The sequence below is a fragment of the Orbicella franksi genome, chromosome 3 (assembly GCF_964199315.1).
Source record: "Orbicella franksi chromosome 3, jaOrbFran1.1, whole genome shotgun sequence".
Taxonomy (NCBI): Eukaryota; Metazoa; Cnidaria; class Anthozoa; order Scleractinia; family Merulinidae; genus Orbicella; species Orbicella franksi.
This window is the reverse complement of record NC_138147.1, coordinates 3,242,773-3,259,408: the sequence shown is the minus strand read 5'-3', so window position 1 is coordinate 3,259,408 and position 16,636 is coordinate 3,242,773. Positions and strand designations below refer to the sequence as shown.

Here is a 16,636-nt window from a genome sequence, read left to right as displayed (position 1 = left end):
ACACCTTTCAATTTCCTTTTAGAAAACATGTGGGGAATGCTGAAAAGTTTTTTGTTTTGGGTACCAATGTTATAAATGCTGTCAAGTCTATAAATAGACCAGACCGGTATAAGAGTTGTAGCTTAGGGAACAGCGCTTTACGAATTCAGCTGTAGTGATGCTGTTTATGCGAGAAATAGATATATTTACTACAATTTGGCGTATTTTCAGTGGATAAATTCTATAGCGCGGAAACCACAAAATAAACTTGAGCGCCCATAAAAGGCGTTTGGCTTTGACGCAATGACGTCATATGAAAAGGACAAACGAAAGTTCCGGAAGTGTCGAGATGTCCCTTATGCAAATTTACTGTGAGACATTAGGCAACGAATAAACATTCAACGATACTCTTCCCTACGTGCTTCAACATCACACAGTCATATTGGACTGCTCTTTGAGTATAGATATCTTTAGAATAGAATCTGTCCTGTCTGTTCGTTGTTACATTTCATTCGTAATTCAGACGATCAAGGACTTGGTGAAACTTACGAGAGATGGTGAATAAGGTACGCTTTTATCATAACTCCTCAATCCCATGACTCACACTTTGATGCACGACCGTCTGAGCGCTTGTTCGTCTCAGTAAGGCGATTTAATGTCGGATTATCTACAATCCTGCTTTGTGAATACGAAATTGAAACAGTATCGGCGAAGGGATGGTGAAATAAATTGAATTGGTGTTTTTGCCGGGAAAAGACATCACGAGAACTCGATTCCATTCCGTGACTCGTTGGTAAACATACGAACAGCAGACAAGTGAAGTTCTATGTTCGGATCGACGCGAAACGATAATGCAATTTTATAGTGATGAAGCTTTCAGTTAACCGCCGAGTCGAAGACAAAACATTTTCGATAGGAACTCTTTTAAGTATCAAACTGTTTGTAAACATTTATACCTTCTGTATTTTATTTTTCGCGAATGTCTGTGGTTAAAAATGCGATTGCGTTATTTATTATAAGTATATTTAAAGATGACAGCTTTTGTTCAAAGTTTAAAATTAGTAGTGACTATAACTTTCAAAACTAAAACATCTTTTCATGTCAACAGATAGAATTTTCCTTAACTGATTTTATTTTCCCTGTAATCGAAAAGCCCGCGTTTAGTTTTATTTAGTTATTTGTGCCTACATAATTATTAAAATATTTCGTGTCGATCGTCATGGACCGCGTTCTTGTAACTACTTTCCTGAGACACATCCTTCCCGACTGATGCTAGTGTCAGGCGATAACAAATTGTTGATTTACGTTGACTTTAGATCTTATTTTGTTCCACCTATAAGAACAGTCTCTCTGATTCGCTCCATTTCCGCTTCCGGTCAATGCATTTTTTGGCGTGGCTTAGCTAAGCCTCGTTCTGAAAGCCGTATTTCACACAACTAAACTGTGTTTTGAGAGGTAGGGTAGTGTGATCACAAGAAGACGGTTTTTGGTCGGAAAAACGCCGAGAAATTCAACATGCCTTTGGCATATTTAGCCGACCCTTGGCAGAAAATGAAAGTTCACGAGGAGATTGAGGTGATCTTTTATACACGGTGGTCGAATTTTCAATTTCGACCATTACTAGAATTTCGAAGCTCACACGGGCAAACCTAATATTCCGACTCTCTTAGGTTGCAGACGAAGAAATGACGGACGAAAATAAAAACGGAGTAAGCGTGCTTTTTACCGCCTAAAATATCAACTTAAATAAGATTTTCTGTGTCAGTTGGGACGAATGCCGCTTTACGCAAGTTCATTGTTTTCCTTTCCGTTTGCAGCCCATCGAAGAGACGTCTTCACTAATCGATGTATCTGAAGAATTCGTAAATTCGAAGGCCTGTCTGAAAGCCGACCCGTCGCAGTTCGAATTGCTGAAAGTACTTGGGCAAGGCTCCTTTGGCAAGGTAATTTCCTCAGATTTAATGTGGACTCCTGCTGCATTTAAACATTACCTGTTCAAGGTGAAATGTCCTTTGAACAAGCCTGATTTGTCAGCTATGCTGGCCATTTTACGTGTTAATCTTTATTTATCGTCGCTCCACCATTTGTATTCAGTCATGCAGTTTGAAACTCATTCATCGTTGTGTAAACCGCCAGCATAGTGCTTTTTGCAGAGGTGACAGGCTATTAAACGTATTGTTTTAGGTATTTTTGGTGCGCAAGTTGACCGACTCTGATGCCGGGAATTTGTACGCCATGAAAGTTCTCAAGAAAGCGACTCTGAAAGGTGAGCTTCGAACGTAATTTGTTCACTTTATAACTTACTCGTATGTCGCCGTTGTTAAATCTTCTCATCTTCTGTAATGAGTGTGGTTTTTAAAAGGAAAAACAGGTTCGTTCTCTGACGAAGACCTTTTCTTTTCCAGAGTTAAAGTTTGCGTGAGAAGAAGCTGAAATGTACAATGTTTGATATTGGAAAATTATTTAATTCGAATTTCTATCGTCTTTTTACACATATCGATCGTCGAGCGTAATCGCTGTTGGAAAAATGGAATTGTCTAGCTTGTTAACTGCCAATAAGTATTGTTTTTGAAAATCCTTTTTATTGCAATCTGATTTGCTATTCTGTATAATATCAGTAATTTCAGTTTGTTGACCTTTGTGAAGGGTTTTGAATGCCAATGTTTGTTGCTCATTTTGTCACTTACAGTTCGCGATCGCTTGAGAACTAAAAAAGAAAGAGATATCCTGGTGGATGTCCAACATCCATTCATTGTAAAACTCCATTATGGTGAGTAATTTTATTGTTTTTCTCAAAAACCAACATGCAATTCAACTTTGATTGAAGGGATTGCATGTTAAGAATATTAACTCCATTATTATCCAGATAATGATCTTAGAAAAAATAAAACTGTAGCTGAATACAAAGTTGTTGAAATGTTAATACCCGTTCTTTTTCTATGCCATGCTATTTACAGTTTACATTTAAGGGGGTAATTTTCTCTGTGCTTTGAATGTTAAGTTTTCACCTGCTTTAGGATGGCACTAAATTGTTGTTATTTATGGTTATGTTGTAATTTACATCCATTTTCCCATGGTAGATGTATTTGAAAAAGAAAAAATATTATATCGAGAAGACATCCATACCCTTATGTTCCTGTAGGAAAAATGAAAAAAATAATGGTAAATTTCAAGATGTTCTCAAGTGGTTGGATATTCTTATCATACTTTGAAAGTGTTAAAATTGATTATTGAAATGCAAGACTTAAATTTTGAGTAATGATTGATAACACTGTGTACTCTTGTTTGCTAGCTTTTCAAACTGAAGGCAAAGTCTACTTGATCCTCGATTTTCTTAGGGGAGGAGATCTGTTCACAAGATTGTCTAAAGAGGTAAGCCAGAAATCTTGCGGCATATCAGTATCGGAAAGCTAGCTGATGTACTGTTTACATGTTCCCACAATCCAGTTTTGACGCTATACATGTACCTTTTGTCAACAGATAATGTTCACAGAAGAAGATGTCAAATTTTACCTGGCTGAGCTGGCTTTAGCCCTGGATCATCTTCACAAAATAGGAATTATTTATAGAGATCTCAAACCTGAGAAGTATGTTTCAGAGCTCATTTCTGAAGACGCTTTATGATCAGTTTTATGGTCACAGTCTAACCTTGGTATAACCAACCCCTTAATAACTAAACCTATGATAGATCAAATAACATACTTCACAACAGTTATACCCCAAGGATAGGGAGGCACTTAACAATAGTGTCTTGTCTTAGAACACAACACACACCTCTACCAGGGTTTAAACCTAGAGTGCTTGTTCAGCAGGCTTTTGGCCAGATGGGTGTCCAGGTGTCCTGTGGATGGCCACTTTCTGCAGGAAATTATTTTTTTTTTCCTATGTTGCCTTATAAATTGCTCATTTGAGCAGGCCATATAGCACATTTTGGACGGCCACTCTTCAAATAGACCATTTTACAGTTGTCTACTCAGTGACGTGGCCTTTGAATGTCAGCGAGGCTGGAGGTGACCTTGTTTTGATACAGACCTCTCTGCTTTTGTCATGTAAATGCACCTAGTTAGCATAAGAAAAACCAGTGAGGTCTGTATCAAAACAAGGTCACTGCCAGCCTCGCTGCCATTCAAAGGCCAGGTCACTGAGCAGACAACTGTAAAATGGTCTATTGCGGCTGAAAGCTTGTTGTTCGGAGACCAATGCACTAACCATTGGACCAACCTGCTTCGCAAGGAGTCGCATGTTGGTTTTATATTGATGTTTTACTGAGTTTATAAATTCCTGATTAAACTAACTAGTGTCTTTGCGACATTATAAAAGGGCCATGCAAATACACTTCATGGTGATGTGGTGGTTTGTTTCTAGGCCGGATGCTAGTCCACTGCAGGAATACCCCCCCAGCATTGAGTTCCCCAGTTTCCAATAATATCTACCTGGCTGGATTGAAGCACTGTGAGAATAAAGTTGTTAAACCTTGCTATAAGTATTAATCTGTTTTCATTCTGTTCTTTTTATTCAGTATCCTACTTGATGCTGCTGGTCATGTTACCCTAACAGGTTGGACATCTGTCTCTTGGACATCCTATTTTAGATATTTTACTATAATATAGAAATTTATACATTCTTTTGAACCCCACTATTTCCAACTCTCAGAGAAAACTAAAAATAGTTCAAAATAGTAGGAGTTCGAAATCATCATCAGTTCTGTTTCTCCTTATGGAGAGTGGGGCAAAGAAGAGTTTTGAATTGTTGATAGTAAATGATGGAAGGGCAAATCCAATAGAAATGGTTTTTAGTTCAAAATAATGGGCTATTCAAAATAGGCAAGTTCAAGTTAGCAGGGTCCAACTGGACCCAAATTTCAGATTTCTTCTAACAAAGTTAACGAATATGGAAGTTGAAACTGAGATTTCTTTAAGAAAAAATGCAATAATATTAAGTTCATTTATCAGTTTCACTTTAACCAAACAATGTGACCCAATAGCTTGTCTTGTAAGGCAACTTTTTCAACTAAACAAAATGGATGTCTTTTAAATATTTAACCAGAAGAAAGGAAACAGTGAACACATTTGGGGCTTTTAGTACATGACTATCGTTTGTCTTTTTTTTAGACTTTGGTCTTTCAAAGGAATCAGAATATGATCAGAAGACATATTCATTCTGTGGAACAGTAGAATACATGGCTCCTGAGGTGAGCCTTGAACTTTCCATTTTGTATTGCTTGTAGATAGTGTAGTTATCTTTTCTAGTGATTATTGCTCACATAGCAACTGAGACATGCACAGTGTGCAAAGAAAATGCTACATCTGTTGGTGCACATACAGGTATATAATTAAGAAAGGGAGGTTGAAAACGTTGCTCCCTCCTTTATTTCCAAGATGTACCTTTTCTGTGTGCTGTTCATGCATTTGTATATGTACTTAGGAAGTAGAAACCATCTTGTATGCTGATGTGTGGTGAATGTAAAAGTTGGAAAGTGGAAAGTGCAGGCTGTAATGAGGCTTTGTTATGTCAGATTCCAACAAATGAACTTGCATTGAAACAGCATCACATGGGAAATGAAATGATACTTGTCTTGAAATCAGTTAAAATTATTATTGATAACAAAGCTTCTAAATAGAGCTTCTAAATAAAGCTTCTAATTAAAAAAATAATAAAAATAGTGGTGTGGCGATCTTACATGTTTTTAAATTTAATGCCAAACAACAACCTGTGGGTGTATTTCACAAACAGTCCCCTGCACATCTACATGTACAAGGGTGAGATGATTGCTCTGAAACAGATACTTCAGATACTCTGTATTGAATAGGCAAAAGGTTTTATGTCGAAAAAGAAAGTTAAATGCAATCAGTTGACACTGCTTGTTGCTTTGTCTTGGTTACTGGTTAGAAAAGGTTGCTATGTTTGTTATACATCCTTCCTTATTTTTTTATGACTGAATTACACCTGTAAATAAGGGCAGGAAAAGCAGCAGTTGTTGTTGTGGTCTATCAGGAAGTGTATATACTTTAATATCCAAGACAGTCAAAACAGGACACATAATGATTTTTGTAGACATTGGCCACGATTTTTTATGATAAACCATTGTAGAAATTAGGGTGCAGCATAAGTTTCCTGAGAGAAAGCTATAATCCCCTTAAAGTTTTGCTGCACTATTTTCAGCTATTTTTTCTGTAAATAGCTCCACAAAGGACTCCTCAGCAGCTGTTGTTTTGCCTTTTGTTGCCTGGCTAGATGAGAATATAATGCTTTGAATTGGCAATGGACTCACAGCACTCTGACAAATGAGACAAATGTACCCAGTTGTTATGAACAGGCAAGATGCAAACTTTCTGCCTTTTAAGAATTGAAAATGGTGCTGCAAACAGTTGGCACCCATCAAACACTATGGCCTGTCAACATCACACTTACATGTGTATGTTGAGAAATATTGTTATCGGTTAATATTTTCAAATGCAAGTTCAGGAAATGTTTATTAATGGTTAAGATTTTGTTGATGAATCTTTATTGTTTGAGAGTTGATACTTCAGAAAAACAGTTTAACTGACTTATTAGAGTGCATGAGAAACTTCTGCTTTGCATACTGAATTTATTCAACACATGACACTTAGGTAAAATATTTATTTAATATCAAAATAGGTTAAACTGATTAAAATGCCTGAGTAATTCCTGCTCTCTATACTTATCCATTCAGCCACTAGATGAAATGCCCTCAGTGACATGCAGGCTGTTCAAAATTGTAACTTGACAAGCTCTAAATTCAGATGGGATGCATGCTTACCATCTCTAACAGCAGGGTTTGAAAAAAACTTGAATTCCAGCATGTCCTTTGGATAAGAAGCTCCCAAATTTCGTTGGGCAAGTCTTAGTTTACTTTATTTGATTTAGTTGTCAGGCAATTGCCAACTAGTTAAAAAAAATAGGTTAGCAAAAAAACAAAAAACAAAAACAAAGGTTAGCGAAATCTTGCTTACAATTAGCAAGTATTCGCGATATGCCAATGTCACCAAATTAAAGGCAGTAAAGCCTGCTTGTCCCAGGGGACTAGAGGACACTTTTTTGAGTCCTGCTTACAACATCTGGTTGGTCTATATAAACAGGACTTGGCTGCCTTCTGTTTTCATTAATGATTTTATGTCCTGACTGTGTTTGTATAACCTCATGCAAAATGATGGGGCAGCCTATTGATCCAAGTGCGCATAACATGATTAACATTTATGAAATAGTGTCTTTCTGGTTGTGGTTTTAGGTGGTCAACAGAAGAGGTCACACTCAAGCGGCAGACTGGTGGTCTTATGGTGTTCTCATGGTTAGTGAACTTGCCTATAGGCCACAAATTTTAATTTATCCTGCTAGGCTTGTCACTTGCTCATAAATCACTCTTATGCTCATTAACCCTGATCTTCATTTTTGTGATTTCAGTATGAGATGCTGACTGGGGCACTGCCATTTCAAGGCAAAGATAGAAAGGATACAATGAATATGATTTTAAAGTATGTACAAAGTAATGAAGATCCAATAGATGTTTGTATTGTTTAATTATTAAGATTTCATGTAGGGGATGAAGCGCATCATTATAACATATCAGAGCTGACAAAATTAGTCTTTGATTTATAAAAGTAACAAATTTAATAGATAATTCTATTTATAAATATTAAGTAAACATATTTTCCATGTCATTCTTTCACATAACAGAGCCAAACTTGGTATGCCTCAGTTCTTATCACCAGATGCACAAAGTTTATTGAGAATGCTTTTCAAAAGAAATCCTTCAAATAGATTAGGTAAGTGTGAGAAGTCCAATACATGTACAAAGAGTGAAGGTCACACGAGGTTTTGATATGCTTTCCCAGAAAATATCATACTCTGAAGACAGCCCCAGCCCCCCCCCCCTCCTCTCTCCCCCCACAAAAAATCCCTATTGAATTCCCAGTTTTGGTTCAAATCATCATCATCATCCTTGTCGTGGTCGTCGTCGTCGTCGTCATCATCATCTTTATTTAAAAACATGGTAAATACATCAGGCAGTAACAATTTAATATAAAAGCTACAACTTATTATGAAAGACTATGTATACAGATTTAAAGATTTAAAATATTGCTAGCCATTAATTTAAAGAGAGAGACCCCTCCCTCTTGGAATAACCCATGTTGAGATGGATATGGATTTTTTTTGTGAACTGCACACAATGCAAGAGATGTGCTTTCTGACTCCTTGGAACTTGTTTTCAGGTGTTGGTGAGAATGGAATTGAAGACATCAAAACTCAACCGTTCTTTTCGTCCATTGACTGGGAGGTATGTTTTAAAGTGTTTTGTCTGGAATTTATGTTTCAATTAATCTCTCCGGCTGCATTTCTCTGAATTCCTTGTGATTTTTAAAATATCATACAAAAAAAGACCCTGCTTGCCCACATTTCGAAACACAGAGAAGAGAGCTGAAAATATGATGTGTAGTGGAGTATTTTCGACATATGTTTTTTCGACGTTATGTTTGGAAAGGTGGTCAAACACTGTCTTGATTGATTGATAAATCTTCTCAATTGAAACCAAAACTAAGGAGAAAATGGAGAAATCAAATTGTTAAATCTATGTTATAAAGAACTTAGGGTTAGAACTGCAAACAAGTTATCAATGCTATGATTTCCTTTGTTTAAACTTGATGAACTGTTAATGAGTTTGAGAAATTTGGTTACTAACATATATTATTAAATAAATATTTTTGTGTTCAACAGAAATTATTTAAAAAGGAATTGAAGCCTCCTTTCAAGCCAGCTGCTGGTAGAGCGGATGATGCTTTCTATTTTGATCCTGAATTCACTTCTAAAACACCGCAAGGTATTTAAGTGTGTTTGTAATAATAATTTATTTTCTCCTCAATCATATGGCAGATAATGGAAGCATGATCCATGATAAATTTTCAGACAAGTCATCTTGAAGACAATCCTGAAGTGTTGAAACCCCTCTTTTGAAACCCTTGTTTTGTGCCAACAAATTCTACTTTTAGCACAAGAACAAATTGTATTTTCTACTAGCTGATGAACAAATAAAAAAGAATACATGTACATTATTCTTACACACAACCAAGTAAAATTAAAAGGCCACCCTTGGGGAAATGGATAGTGGCTGCTTAAAGGGGGCTGGCCACTTAATAGAGGTATAAACAATAGAAAAGCCCTCTTCAGGACTTTGATTTCTGGTCACCTTATAGGGGTGGCCATAAGTAGGGGTTCAGCTGTATGTATCTTGGTTGATCTTTAATGTTTTAAATAGATTCTCCAGCTGTTCCGCCAAGTGCGACTTGTCACCAACTTTTTAGAGGATTTAGTTTTGTGGATCCTGGACTTGTACAAGTGAGTTTTGAATAGCTAGGGAAAAAGTTCCTTATTTTTTAAATTTCAAATACAAATTACACTGACTGCGCTTTTCTCATTGTTTTCTTACTTGTAGGCAGACTTTTTTTGGCTAGTTAATACATTTATATTTTCCTTTTGACAGGAAGAGTCATCACAACTAACATCTAATGGATCAGACAAAATGGAGACAGATCATAAAGTAAGAAAGAAGGCAACCAGATAACTCTTAATTTCTTATGTAATTAATTATTATTAATGTTATAATAAATACTTGTGAAAGTTAGCAGCATCAGTGCATATGATCATACAGTTTATTCTAAAAGAAACTTAGTATTTATAAATCACTAAATAATTTTGTTAACATTATTCTTATCTACAGCCGGTCCATAGTATGTTCACCATAAGAACAACGTCCATTCTTGAAGAATATGAAATTAAACAGGTGAGCCAGCACCACTGTAGACACTGTTGTACACTGTATTGTGATTGGAACATGCCATTGTGTTGATGTGAGGTGCCCCACACAATGTAATGTTATTGACTTCAGTCCCCAGAGTCCGTATTCAAAGTACTAGAAGTCCGTATTCAAGCTTAGTGACCCATGCTTATCTCCTTTTTCCATAGCTTGGAGTGACACCCAAATAGATGGGCTGATAGTCCATCACAGGGTTAATACCCCAATCATTTTATTTGCTAGATGAAATTTATCTACTTAGGATGGATCAAGGCATGTCCTAGAGCAATATTACGACACAATAATCCTGGCTAGGTTAAAACTAGATTCTGCCGCACTTAGTTAACCATTGGGCATCCCTGGAGTGATCGACATTTAGTTTCTCCACACAGATACAAAGCAGATGATTGTTAAACAGCCAAGTGATGAGAATATACAGTTTAATCAACTGGGTTATTTTAGACATTTGATAGGACTTGAACAGCAAAGTAACTTGGTTTTCAATCTCAAGTGCAGTTCTTTTAATAATACTTCTGTTCTTCTGCTTAGGAAATTGGCAGAGGATCATACTCAGTTTGTAGGAAATGTGTTCACAAAGCATCAGGAGGCGAGTATGCAGTTAAGGTAAGAAACGTTTTACATTGATTCATTATTTTAGGTAGATACACCAAGAAAATTATTGCTAACTTGCTACCAATGATGATTTGCATGAGAACAAGGGAACCACATGTATGTTGTTGCTCTCATGGAATGGTTCCTGAGTGGCTGGAGATTTTTTGAATGTTGTGCATTTTTACTGGTGTTTTTAAGCCCAGGTTATGGCATTGGAAGGACACCACAAATATATAGGTCAAGATCTACATGTACTGTTTACAAATGCATTTGCTGTAGTATTTATATTATATTTGACTCAATACATTTAAAATAAAAAATTCTGACTTTTTTGCAGATTGTAGATAAGAGTAAAAGAGATCCTACAGAAGAAATTGAGGTAAGAATTTCAATATTGAATAATGTTCTGGATCTGTAATATTTTCAGCTTGCAGTATCTTGTCCCACTTGTGATAGTCACACATTCTAAGAAAATGATAAGTTTTGAGAGTTTTGCAAAATCCTTTTTCATCACATTTCTGCCAAATTTTTATAATGTAATCTGTAAACATGGTTGTGAAAAAGTTTATTTGCCCATGAAACTTTGAACTTGTTATAACGTGTCCTTGCATCAAGATTGAATTCAACTTGCTCATGGCACTAGGTCCCAGATTCAAACCCAGGCCACATTAGTGGGAAGCAAGCTCCCTCAGTACTGTGCCAACCGTTCTCCCCTTGTTACAAAGATTTTAATAAAGTAATACTAACGTTTGTTCTTTCTTTCAGATTCTTTTACGATATGGAAGTTATCAGAATGTTATTCATCTCAGAGATGTAAGTTCAGTCTTCATGATGTGAATACTAGATGCGACATAATCCTCTGGACTAAATAAATGTGGTAACCATGACACTAAGTAATTCAAGGTGGGCACAAAGTCAATGCGGCAGCCATTTACAAGCACATGTTCTTAAACTCTTTAATCCCAGCATGCTTTGGACAGTGACGAAACTTGCACCATTTGACACAGTCATGTGTGACATTACTCAGATTCAGAAATCAGATGTTGTCATAGAGTCCTAAAAGAGAAGCCTATTAGGGCCAATTAGGTCATAATTCTGCTGGGCACTCAACTCTGGTTTCTGAAGCTTGAAGTGGCTGTGAGTACTGCTACCGCCCCATGGACAGGATGCTAGTCCAAATCAGGGCGTCATCAGGTTGTCCCAGTAATTTCTGCTGTTGGGTGGAGACAGGCACTGTAAGAGTAACGTTTCTTGTCCAATAACACAATTGACACAACGTTGGAGAACCCCGGGCAGGGTTTAAACCCAGAGCTCTTCATATGGAGATCAGCTCACTAACCGGGAGGCTTGGTTATTAAAGTGAGATTTGTTTTTTCTTAGGTGTATGATGATGGCAAAAACATGTTTATGGTGATGGAGCTGATGAGGGGAGGAGAACTTTTGGACAGAATACTTAAACACAAGAGTCTATCAGAGCGAGAGGCTGCACTGATAATGTTCACACTAGTCAGCACATTCACTTTCCTCCATGAGGAAGGGGTAGGTTGAAATTTTCAATCATTTTATATTTCAGCTGATGTGTTATGAAAATCCCTCTAGCTTGAATGAAATTCCATGTTACCATTTTATTTCTGGAATTAGCAAAATTATTTGAAGATGCAAGGAAGTGCTAATACAACTGTTTACTAATGCTAAACCGTAAAAGAACAAGGATGTAGAGACTGGGGAAGACTGTGACACATTACAGAGGACGCACTGCAAAAATTTTGCAACCTGCTCCATAGTTAGGTCACAATAATTTATGGTAATTTATAGCAAATTAATTATACTGTGTACTTAATTAATTAATCCTGTGTAATTTTCTGTTATGATAGGTTGTCCACAGGGACTTGAAGCCAAGCAACATAATGTATGCGGATGACAGTGGAAGCCCCGAGTCTCTAAGAATAGTTGATTTTGGATTTGCGAAACAAATCAGAGCGACAAATGGCTTGCTAATGACGCCATGTTACACGGCTAATTTTGTGGCTCCTGAGGTGCTAAAGAAACAGGGTTATGATGCTGCTTGTGATATTTGGAGTCTGGGTGTGCTTCTTTACACCATGCTTGCAGGGTGAGTGCTAATTTATGCAGTACAGCTCATTTTTCATGTGTATGGTCACACACCTGAGTTTCATTTCATGTTATACTGTTTAATAAACAATGCCACATCAAATTGAATGGCGCATATTAGTGTTTCATCCATAGATTGGAAAGTTGCTAAAGTGCCAAACAAAGTATTTTTCAATAGCTTTCACATGAATGGTTCTACTCAAATTTAAAATTTAAGACCAGATCACTTGTCCGAGTTTTCTTTGTGAGACAGAAAGAATTTGAGTTTCCCTTTTCGAACATGTCTCATCAGTTGAACAGAACAGCACCTTGGATAGTAGAGGCCAGATTCTTGTACAAGAGAACACTGTCCTGTCTTTGGCAAAAATTTAAAATCACTAAATTCTTCTCATTTTTTGTTTTCAGACAAACGCCATTTGCTGTCGGCCCTGAGGATTCTGCCTCGGTTATCTTGTCGAGAATAGGCGAAGGAAAGTATTCGCTTGTCGGAGGAGCTTGGGACAGCATTTCGGACGTTGCTAAGGTAACAGTTACGTCATAAAGTTCTAGAGTCAGCATCAATATTTTTCATACGTTTAGTTTTTGGGATAGAATTCAGAGTGCAATCTATTCCCCTCGTGAGTGCACCGACCTTAAAGTCCTCAATGATTACAAACAGTGTCGTTGCTCAGTTCAAGGAACTCTCTTATAGACATTTCTGGCTCAAGTAGTACGTTCATCTGGAAACCTTTCTTTTATATACTTTTTTAATTTAATAGCACGCTCAATCGTTGATGCTTTCCTCATCTTTTTAACAGTCCTTTGATTACTTATTTTTAGGACTTGGTTCGACAGATGCTTCATGTTAATCCAAGACTACGGCTAACAGCAAAACAGGTAAGAGGCAATTGATAAATTCCCGACATTTTGTCTGCTGTTTGGCCTTAAAGGAACTCTGTCACGGATTTTGAGCCAAATTTAGACCCAAGAAAATGGCCACCAAATTGAGTGAAATATAAAAATAACCATTCAAGACACGGAAGGAACATTTCAATCACACAACAAACACAATCGAAGGTACGAATCATGCAATGGGATGGACAGAAATTGAAGATTAAATAGACTAAACTCAGCCGTGACACAGTCCCTTAAAATCAATCGATTAGCTGGATTTGGCAACCTTTGGGAAAAATCCGGCGTCCTTTCTATCTTTAAGGTCTTTTATTGTCTCTGTCTTGCTACATGTTCATGTATAAAGGCTCTGTTTCATTGTAGTTTATGCCTACGTTTTGGGTTACGTTTTAGGTTCTTCAACACCCATGGGTTGTGAGTCGCTACCAGCTTCCCGTGCACAGACTTCACCAGGTCAGCAGCGTGTCAAGAATCAAGGAAGCAGTCAAGGCGACGTTTTCCGCTCTCTCCTCCCCCGACAACAAGCGCCTCAAACCAGTTCACGCTTCGCTGCTGGCACAGCGGAGAACGACGAAGAAGTCTCCTAAATAAAAAGACTTGACGGCCGTCCTTTTGTAGTGGAACTTTTGTACGTATTAAGGAACCTTTTTTCACAAGTTCTTGGACCATCGAGAAAAAGTTAGCCCGCAAAACCACCGTCTTCTTTGCACAACAGTCACGTGATAAACCAGTCGTGTGAAGTGTACAGGTGCAGCTTTGGAACACCGTAAGACCTTCCCGGATGTTATGACGTCAGAGTGCAGGATATGGTTATCGCCGGCTCGCTTGATGCGGATAAAATAATTGTGTTGTTCTAAAGGGTGCCTTTTACGCGATGTGGTTCAAGTTAGAAGCACAGACTGTTAAGCGTCCACGAGCTTTTATAAATAAAGCTTCTCCGGCATGCGGGCATTTCTTGAGTGGAGAAGAGGCAGTTTTGCAGGTTAAAAATTAGTGATACGAACCATTAAAAGCTCTAGTGGTGTATTATTATAAATATTTATGGTTTCATTCTTGATAAACTCACAAAACAAAGGGGGTAAAAACAAAAAAATCCATTTAAATTCATTTTGTTTTGGCGTCAGAGAATTGTACTTTATCAATGACTGCTGAATGCAGAATTAATTTTAAAAAATGTGTTACTTATATCGTGCGAGAAATTAGGAATTTTCCTATATGCGCTTTGTAACTAATTAATAGGACGTTAGCAATAGTTTCATACGCTAAAGGTTTAAAACCGGATAGCATAATTCACTCGGATAGAAAAGAGAAAATACTTCTAACTGAACTATTACCTACCCTAAATAACTAGTTTGGTAGACAGTTTAGACGCTAGTGGACAAATCACTAAAATCAAGATTTTGATATTCAGTCGTTTTTGTTAAGCATCAGTGAATATATCGTACTGTGCGTGCGGCGAATTCTAATTTGTAAAAAGAAGAAAAATTGCTTTTGCGATCAAGAAAACCTTATTTTGTTCAGTGGCAATTCTAACGTGCCAATTTGTTGATGAAAAAAAATGATTCAAACTTTTATACTACATAAATCATACCGGCTTATTTTTCTATATTTCTGTACTGTTTTTCAGAAACTTTGTATGTATAAAGTTGGTCTTTTTTGAGTGGGGGTCGATTTGCCGGTGTTTCCTATTTTAGTTCGTGTCTTCCAACGAACAGAATAGAATTGATTAGTAACAAATGTGATAAATACGTTAAATATCATTTTGTTAATACAGTTCAGACAAATTGTGAACGTGTTTTGTATCTTCTGGTCTTGTTTGTCACAAAAGGACGTTCGCGCGCAAATGTTCTACTCGATAGATTTTCCTCAAACTTGAACTTCCACTGCGGAGAGATAATGAATTGCTTGTTTCAGAAAAATGGGGGTCACGGACTTCGTTTGAGCGATAAAGTGTGGGAAAACTAGTTTGATTTTAAAAACTGGCGCGCGTGAATCACTCCCAGCATGGTCTCCAGGGTTTTTAGCTTAAAATATCAAAGATGAATCAACGGAGACAAACTATCGTAGTAATACTTTGTATAAGTGAATCCGTTGCGTTAATAATTCCAAATGTTGCCAACGTTTTCACAAAACTTAACTCTTCAAGAGACATTTGAAACTGCTGCAAAGATTAGCAAAGAGCTCAAAAGAACGAAATTCGATGGTGCATTTTGCCAAAAATTCAAACTTCTGATCGATAGATTTTCTTCAATTTTTCGCTAAATGCAGAAAATCGGTAGAGGAAATGATCTATCAAAAGTTAAATAGGGGTCACCGAACGTCCAAGATCGTTAAACCCAGGCAAAGCGATGGCAATGGCCATTTGCCCTATCATTGTTCATTTTATTACTTAGTACGCGTTCGATCCATGACGTGGCGTGTGAATTTGCGTGCGCAGTAAGGATGCGCAGAAACAATTACGTGAATGTCCTTAAATAGAATTAGCTAACGCCACACCCTTGAGTTAAGGTTTTCGAATTCCCTGCTGAATTTCAATTTGACTTCATGCCCAACAGTCGGAAATTACTGTAGAACACATGTAAATTCCTTGAATTTTTTTTTTTCAGAAAAGACTAGAGATTCCAAGGGCTATTTTGGTTTTGCAGTTTATGAATTTTCCGACTTTAAATAAGCCCGAACGCAGGAGATCCCGCAGCACCAGATTCTGCCTCGTCCCCAGTCACCCGCGCGATAGTAAAAAATATAATCGTATCTATAACGAAATTCTCGATCGTGATTGGTTCTCCACGCGCCTAGTTGCCACGTAATTGGCGCGCGATCACGTGGGTGTCCAATTACAGGTATCCAATTTGAACTTTTTGTAATTGGATACCCACGTGATTCGCACGTCAATTGCCCGCGCTTTAATGGCTTCGTTCGCAATCTTTCCTACAGTTTTCAAAACTTATGAAACGTGCTACATACGTTTTCGCTCAAAAGAAGTTCTCAAAAGACATTTTTTAATTCCGAGATTTGTTATAGATACGATTAATTAGTAATTGGACCTCGTGTCGTGCAATTCAGGGAGTAATCGGGCTCATAATTTCAAATCGGCCTCGCGCTTCGCCCTCGTTCGACTTTGAAATTACTCGCGCGATTACTTATTACTTATTCGGAAGGTCGAATCAACTAAATTAACAAACCGAATGTGGTTTTAACGTGGTCTGTACTCTTATCGACAGCGAATACGCGTCA

The 16,636-nt window shown here is 37.3% G+C and overlaps 1 protein-coding gene across 2 annotated transcripts; it reads left to right on the top strand.

Annotated features, from left to right (window-relative positions):
* The first annotated feature begins 224 nt into the window (after window positions 1-224).
* Window positions 225-16,568, top strand: LOC145480682 (ribosomal protein S6 kinase alpha-2-like). Of its 2 annotated transcripts, XM_081458982.1 has the most exons (25): window positions 225-1,554; window positions 1,650-1,688; window positions 1,797-1,922; window positions 2,164-2,245; window positions 2,669-2,749; window positions 3,272-3,351; window positions 3,460-3,566; window positions 4,499-4,536; window positions 5,091-5,170; window positions 7,229-7,288; window positions 7,402-7,472; window positions 7,675-7,763; window positions 8,211-8,275; window positions 8,713-8,815; window positions 9,251-9,330; window positions 9,476-9,532; window positions 9,713-9,775; window positions 10,337-10,411; window positions 10,737-10,778; window positions 11,165-11,212; window positions 11,780-11,938; window positions 12,274-12,512; window positions 12,917-13,034; window positions 13,331-13,387; window positions 13,796-16,568. In XM_081458982.1, exons 1-25 carry the CDS (start codon window positions 1,495-1,497, stop codon window positions 13,991-13,993), a joined length of 2,217 nt encoding a protein of 738 aa, XP_081315108.1. In that variant the 5' UTR covers window positions 225-1,494; the 3' UTR covers window positions 13,994-16,568. The 2 variants fall into 2 exon arrangements, with proteins under 2 accessions (XP_081315108.1, XP_081315109.1); XM_081458983.1 differs by lacking the exon at window positions 1,650-1,688 and having other exon boundaries at window positions 226-545.
* The last annotated feature ends 68 nt before the right edge of the window (window positions 16,569-16,636 follow it).

Coding starts and splice junctions, on each gene's coding strand:
- LOC145480682 (XM_081458982.1), top strand. CDS start 1,495: ATGCCTTTGGCATATTTAGCCGACCCTTGGCAGAAAATGAAAGTTCAC. Junction 1,555..1,649: donor AAGTTCACGAGGAGATTGAG/GTGATCTTTTAT, acceptor CGACTCTCTTAG/GTTGCAGACGAAGAAATGAC. Junction 7,473..7,674: donor ACAATGAATATGATTTTAAA/GTATGTACAAAG, acceptor TTCACATAACAG/AGCCAAACTTGGTATGCCTC.